The following is a 6,599-nucleotide window of genomic DNA, read 5'->3' as shown; positions in this document are numbered from 1 at the left end:
TGATGGCCACCTGGGTGGCAGGGCGCTGCTGGGCCAGGTGCGAGGAGGACGGGTCTGCTCCCCCAGGAAGCCCCCTGCTAGCCCTCCCAATTCCCACACCCATGCCCGTTGCCCTTCTCGCTCAGGCAGTGCTGTCCTTGGGGTGGGGCTCCCAGCGTTCTCCTGACAATCTGCTGGGGCCCTGTCTTCCTTTGAAAGCTGGGGTGTGGATCCCCACCCGCTGACCAGAATTGGGTGACTCGGGGAGCCCAGCCCTCTGTCCCTTCCATCCCTGGGGCTGGCTGCAAGAGGAGTGGAAGAGTGCGCCGGGCCAGGGGGAAGGGACTGGGTGGGGGTGGAGCTTATCCCAGCCCCACCCACTGAACCAGGTGGTGGAGGGGTTCAGCACCAGAAGGGAGGGGCAGCTCCTCCCTTTAACGTCCAAGGTGACCTCCATGGCCTGGGGCCGCTGGAAGGAACATCCTGGGCGTGTGCTCTGCAGGGTGGGGGGATGGCGCGCGGCCAGGCTCAGTGAAAGAGGCATGATCTGGGGGGTGGGGTCACCAGAGAGCAGGCCCAGCCTCCTCCTACTTCCTGGACAGGTGGAAATCTGGGGCCTGCATTTTCCCACCTGTGAGCTAAGTCCTGCTCTTTTCCTGGAGCTGCTGTGGGGCAAGCTAGTGACCAGGGTGAGGGGCAGGTGTGTGTTTGGTGTGTGTGTGTGCACGTGTGTGCGTGCCCTGGGCAGGAGCAGGTGGGCAGCATCGGTGTGTAAGCCCAGCTGCCTGCAGCCGGCCTATTCCTTCTCACCACTGACCCCTGACTCTCGGGGAGGGCAGGCCAGCCCACCGCCCTTCGGTTGCCAGGTACGTTTTCAGTTAATTGGAAAAGCCCTGGGTCACGTCCTTGCTCTAGTGACCTGGGGTCAGCGACCTCAGCTCAGTTTCCTTCTGCAAAGTGGATGCAGGCCCTCTACCTCGGAGGCAGAGATTAAGAATGCTTAGCCTGGAGGAAGGACATCCCGGGACCCTGGGGAAGGGCTGTCACTGGAGACGGGGCTGCTGGTGGCTGGGTCCACCTGGGGAGGCCCAGACCAGGCCAGCTCGGAACAAAAACCCTCCCAGCAGAATCAGGAAGCACAGGGCCCCAGCTGCGGTGAGGCCTGGAGGGGCCTAGAAGGGTGGGTTGTGGGCAGTGAGAGGAAAGCCCAGGCTCCCCCCAGCACCTGTGCCTGCTGGGGCCCCTCCGAGGGGCCTCTCTGCTCAGCTTGGGGTCCAGCCCTGCGGGCCCTGGTGTCATGATCCCATCATCATGACCCCCTCCCAGGGCAGGGCCAGCCGGGACCCTCCCCACCCCCAGCTGGAGGGTGCTCGGACCTGCCTCCTTGCCGAGCTGCTCCTCTTAGGACCACAGACGTCCTTGGTGTTGGTGCCTAGTGACACTCCCCCCTCCAGATAACAGGGGGTCCCATGGAGGAGCCTGTCACACCTGCTCCCCTGTGGAGGGGGCGACACCAGGAATGGACCTAGCCCGGCCCCTCCTGTTACAAAGTGGGGAGATAGAGGCCCAAGGGCCCTCTGCCTACTGGTGGGGTCAGCGGGTTTGCGGGGGGGCCACTGAGGCTTCCTAGGACCCCAGCCGACTCCAGCAAAGCCTACATCTAGACGGGGTCCAGTGGGAACGACACTGGGGCCCTTCCACAGGGGCCTCTCGCCTCGGGGCACCAGGGTGGATATGACTGTGGAGCAGTGAGGAGTGGGGGCTTGCACCCCTTCCCCAGAGCTGCCTGGGCACCTCAGTGCCCAGCCCCGAGGGGCAGTGGGCACCCTCCGCCCTCCCTGGAGAGGTGGGAGCACAAGGGGTGGCTCGCGGGAGCGCAGAGGCCAGGGGTAGGCGGTCACACAGCTGGACGGCCCCCCAGTCCTCTGTAGGGGGAGCATCAGGGGCCGAGCTGAGCTCATCACCCCAGGGCCTGGAGGCCCCCCTCCCATGTGCTGCATGTCCTTGTAAATCAGTTTCCCCTCTATGGAGCGGGGGACATAATTTACATAAAGGGCGCATGTTCCCATGACCTCGTTCTCACCGCACTCAACATGAGTTTTAGGATCTCTCTGCACATCTGGCTGCTCCCAACCGCTAGGGAACATCCCTGACGGGTCCCTCCTGCTGGGAGACCCCCCCCCAACCCGGCCCCGGCTGCCCTCTATCGCCCCTGGTGGCCGGCACAGGCACTGCGGCCCAGCCCTCGGCCTACACTGCAACCAAAGACCCCCAGGCCCCTGGGACCCAACGGTGCCTGGTGGACCCCAATTCCCAGGCCTCACGTAGAGCCCTTGGACCGCCGTTTCTGCCCCTTGGGAGCAACGATGTGCACCAGTGTTTGTACGTGCAGATCCCGCCTCTCCACCCACACCCCTGCGAGCCCTTGGGTTTCGGTGAACCCCACTCACCTCCTCCCGGCTCTCTGTTGTCAGCATTCCTGACATTGGGCCCCAAACCGCGCCCCCCCCCAGTTGTCACCCATCTACCCCGTCACTGGAACCAAGTCCGTTTGAGGGCTGGCCGGGGCCGGCATCCTCACTTTCTGGCCCTTAAGATCTGAAACTGTGAAGGGCTTCACCCATCTTCTCGCGATATAAATTCCGGTATTTCCGGGGTTTGTTGCCACGTTGAACAGGATCTTATTCTGTATTCTGTTTTCTAGTGGGTCATTGGCAGTATTTTAGAACTACAGATTTTTATAGGTTTTATACATTTCCTATCATCGATATGATTTTATGGCCCACTTTGCCAAATTCTTATGATCGTGCTAATCTGTCTCTGGCCCTCTCAGCTTTCCTAAAGCGACAGGCTGGTCTGTCCCTTCCCCGCAGGTCTGAACACCTCTCACTTCTTTTGCTCACCTGATGGTATGGCCTGGGGTCCTCCAAGCTCTGCTGGGGTCAGGAGGAGTGAGTGACGATCTGATTCTCCATCTTTAAGGGAATTTGTTCATTCTGCCCACGAAGTTTACAGGGCCCAACCCAGGTCCTGTCCAGGTGGCCCAGCATGACGCAAGCCGAGCCCATGCCCCCAGTTCTACTGTGGAAGGACGGCCAGAAACACAGGCTGTCACATCAGGGCTGAGGATACCAGCAACGTGGGGGCGGGGAGGCAGGAGCCCAGGTGGGGGGGCGAGGAGGCCTGGGCCACTTGCTGGAATCCATCACTTTCCCCGCTCAACTAGTACATTCTTAGCACATGACCATTGCCAAGAAAGCGCCTTTCTGTACCCAGTTTCCCAAGAACTTACATCCGAAAGAGAGCTGAACTTTATCGAATGCTGTTTCTACTTCTAGCAAGACCATCGTGATTTTTCATGTCACCCAAACACATGGACACATTTTCTGATGTTAAACTGTCCTCTCATTTTAATCAGGTCCAAGTCCCATTGGATCAAGTGGGTTTTTTCTAAATAGTTTTGAGACGCCGGCATATTTTACTCAGGCTTTCTGCATACATGTTGTGAGTCTGTAATTTTCTTTTCTCGTACTGCCCTCACCTGGTTGTAGAACCCAGTTGGGACTGGCCTCCTGAAATGAGTCGCGTTTCCTCTATTTAATGTTTCTGGAACATCTCACATCAGACAAGTTCCTGTGTCTTGGAAGTCTGGCCCAGCCCCCTTTACCAACACCTGTCCCAGGTGTTCCTGGTGACAGAGGGGGAGGTGGAGCTGTGGCTACTGTTTGCATTTACTTGTTACTAGTTTATTCACATTTTTAATTTCTACTTACACTGATCCTGGCATTTTATACTTTCCCAAAACATATCCATCTTTCTAAGTGTTCAAAGTTACTAGTACATAGCTGTTCCTAATACTCTCTTTTATGTCTTATTCTCTGTGTCTGTAGTTAACCCTCCCATCTTCTGTATTTTTTTTTCTTGCTTCATGTTTAAAAAAATCATCAATCTTGTTAGAATATTCTTCTTTATTACTCTTCAAAGACGGAATTTTAGGCTAGTTAAATGTTCCGTTATTCTCCATGTGTGAAGTTCATAGACTTAAACATAAATGTGTACATATGTGAATAGAAATAAATGAATATAGGTATACACAGCATGTGTGTAAAGATGATTAAAACGTTATCATTGCTGTGTCTTGCTTTTGTATTGGCTTTTCTATTAAAATCACCAGTTTAATCATTTCCTCCTGTTACACCCACCACAGCTTTATGAATCTGAGCCTCGACTGCTGGTGCATGTATGTGTGTATATTTACATACAGGCACATACGATGCTTTTCACCCTGAAATAACAAAACTCACGGCCCGGCTTTCTTTCTGTTTACTTTGTACGCTTATACTTCTGTCCTTCCAGGTATGTCTTTCGTAAACAAAATGCTGTGGAAGCATGTTTAATGCAGCCTAGGGATCTGATTTTTGATCATCTGTAACAACTTCAATCAGGCTTTAATCTGCTTCCTTATTCTGCTTGACTCTTCCTTCCTTCCTGCCTTCCACTGGAGAGGTGAAATTCCCTCCCATCTGAAAGTTAAACATCCTGCCAGCATTTTTGCAGAGGTCACGGTTTCTTATTCAGCTCCAACTGCACTAGAGTTTCGCTTCCTTTTATCAGTGTCTTTCTCTTCCCCACCTGCCTCAGCTCCCACCTCACCTGGCTTCCGCTGTGATTGCTGTAATTCTCTTAATCACTAGGTCATATGGGAAATGCAGTGACTACCTCACACTTTCCCTTCTTGCTGGGAAACTTCTCTGAGTGTATTTTCACGTCTGGTTCTCGCGCGGTGCCCACCGAGGCCCTGGACACCTGAGAATAAACATCCACTTTGCTTCTCAGTGACAGTTTAGCAGGACATATGATTCAAGGCCGTGAAATTCAAATTTCGACATCTCCTCTTCAACGTTTTGAAATCAACATCACCACCTTCTCGCTTTCAGTGTTTCTGCTGTGGAGTCAGATGTCACTCTTGACTCCTGTTTATTTTTTCTGGGCATTGTAGCATTTCTCCTTGCCACTACTATTCTTTAAGTTCTTTGGACAAGGGCTTTTTTATTTTGTTTTATTCCATCTGAGACCATCCAGCTTTGGACCTGAGAACTTGCTGCTTTGTGTCAATGGGTTTTACCTTCTTTTTCTAGGACTTCAGACACACGGGCGTTAACACTTCCCTTGCCCATTTCTACCGATCTTTCCTTTGTATCTTCTCTCTCTCAGCCTCCATGCTGCCTCCTGGGAGTGTCCTGAGCTGGAGAACCCACTATTCAGCCTGATTCCTGCCACCCTCCCTCCGACTGCAGCGCCCACACGCTCCCGCTCAGTCCTGCCCCTGGTCCTTCTTGGCCTCTGCTTCTTCCCGCATCACGTTACCACCACCATCCCCAACCCCTTCCAGGTATGGATTATATTCATGTACCTCAGAGTCTTAACACGGTGGCCCATTAATTCGGTTTCCTCTGCTACTGGCTGTTCACTAGTTGTCTAAGGGGACAGGGCTTTCTAGAACCCACCCTATTTTGCCCCATGAGATCCTTCGCCCTTAGAGGCATCAGCTACCTGGGCTGGTGCTGGAGGGGAGGGGGAGGGGGCTACAGCCTAGACCGAGGTGTCCAGCGTGACAATCTGGGTCCAGCCCTCTCCATTGGCTCTACCCTGAAGATAGGGCCAGGGTAGGAGTAGAGGGGCACCCAGGCTGCCCCCAACAGCACCCCTTCCCTCCTCCCCTCGGGGCCATGCTTCCCCCACGCAGGCTCTAGGACTCAGCGCTTCCTCGGTCTCGGGGCACCACGCCCCTCTAGAGCACCGGGAACTGGGATAAACCCCGACTTTGCTTGTGTGGCTCCCCTGTCCCCAGAGGGGCACAGGGGCCAAACGGGCCTCTCCGGTCAGGCGCATTCATGGCGGCAGGCCCAGGAGGCCGCCCCGCGGGCCCCACACGAAGCAGTGAACACACAGGCCTTGAGGAAGTGGCTGCTCCTTTCTTAACTTACTGGGTTTCACATGGTACCGAAGCGCCCACCCAGAGGCCCCTCAGGGTCCCGCAGTCCCGAGTCAGGGCTTCCCGGGCTGGGCAGGAGGCGGGCAGCCCTCCAGCGCCCAGGGGTGCAGTGGGCATGTCTGGCTGCCCATAAATACCTTTCCATAAATACGGCCCAGCTGTTTCCAGGTAAACAGGCTGAGCTGCAGCAGTCCCCGGGCCTAGCACCAGAAGAACCTGCTCCGAGGGCAGGGGCCCCACGACCGCACCTGCACCCACACCTGCCCGCAGTCCCGCCCCAGGGCGCCGGCTGGGGGCTTCCTCCACACTGTGGCCCCGCGCCGGTGCCCCGGTGCTGCAGAGCGCGGCCGGGCAGGGCCTCCCTCCTCGTGGCCAGACGATCCTTGCAGCTGCACGACTGTCGGAGACAAGGGTGGGGCAGGAGTCCCGGCCCCCGGCGTCCCTCCTCAGTGGTCACCAAGGCCCCTGGGTCCTCTCAGCGGCCCCTGGGAGACAGGCCTCGGCGGGCGCTGCCCCTGAGCTACTGCTTCTCTGCGCTGCTGCTGCTGAGCCCGGGGCGGTGGGAGGCTGACTGTGAAGCCACTGAAGGGGCAGGAGACGAGCAGGTCACCCCGGGGCAGGTGCA

At 56.4% G+C, this 6,599-nt stretch overlaps 1 protein-coding gene across 1 annotated transcript in view; it reads right to left on the bottom strand.

The window, feature by feature from the left end:
- Positions 1 to 3,428: 3,428 nt before the first annotated feature.
- The window catches only part of MEGF6 (multiple EGF like domains 6), a 104,660-nt gene continuing 101,489 nt past the window's right edge, over positions 3,429 to 6,599 (bottom strand). Inside the window, exon 37 of the mRNA XM_029230562.1 lies at positions 3,429 to 6,556. Within this exon, the coding sequence (XP_029086395.1) occupies positions 6,495 to 6,556 (62 nt within the window). The 3' untranslated portion in view covers positions 3,429 to 6,494. The remainder of the gene's footprint in view (positions 6,557 to 6,599) is intronic.

This window comes from Monodon monoceros, unplaced genomic scaffold, assembly GCF_005190385.1.
Source record: "Monodon monoceros isolate NGI ecotype Baffin Bay Population unplaced genomic scaffold, NGI_Narwhal_1 Super_Scaffold_18, whole genome shotgun sequence".
In the NCBI taxonomy this organism is placed as follows: Eukaryota; Metazoa; Chordata; class Mammalia; order Artiodactyla; family Monodontidae; genus Monodon; species Monodon monoceros.
This window is presented reverse-complemented; position numbering and strand designations above follow the sequence as displayed.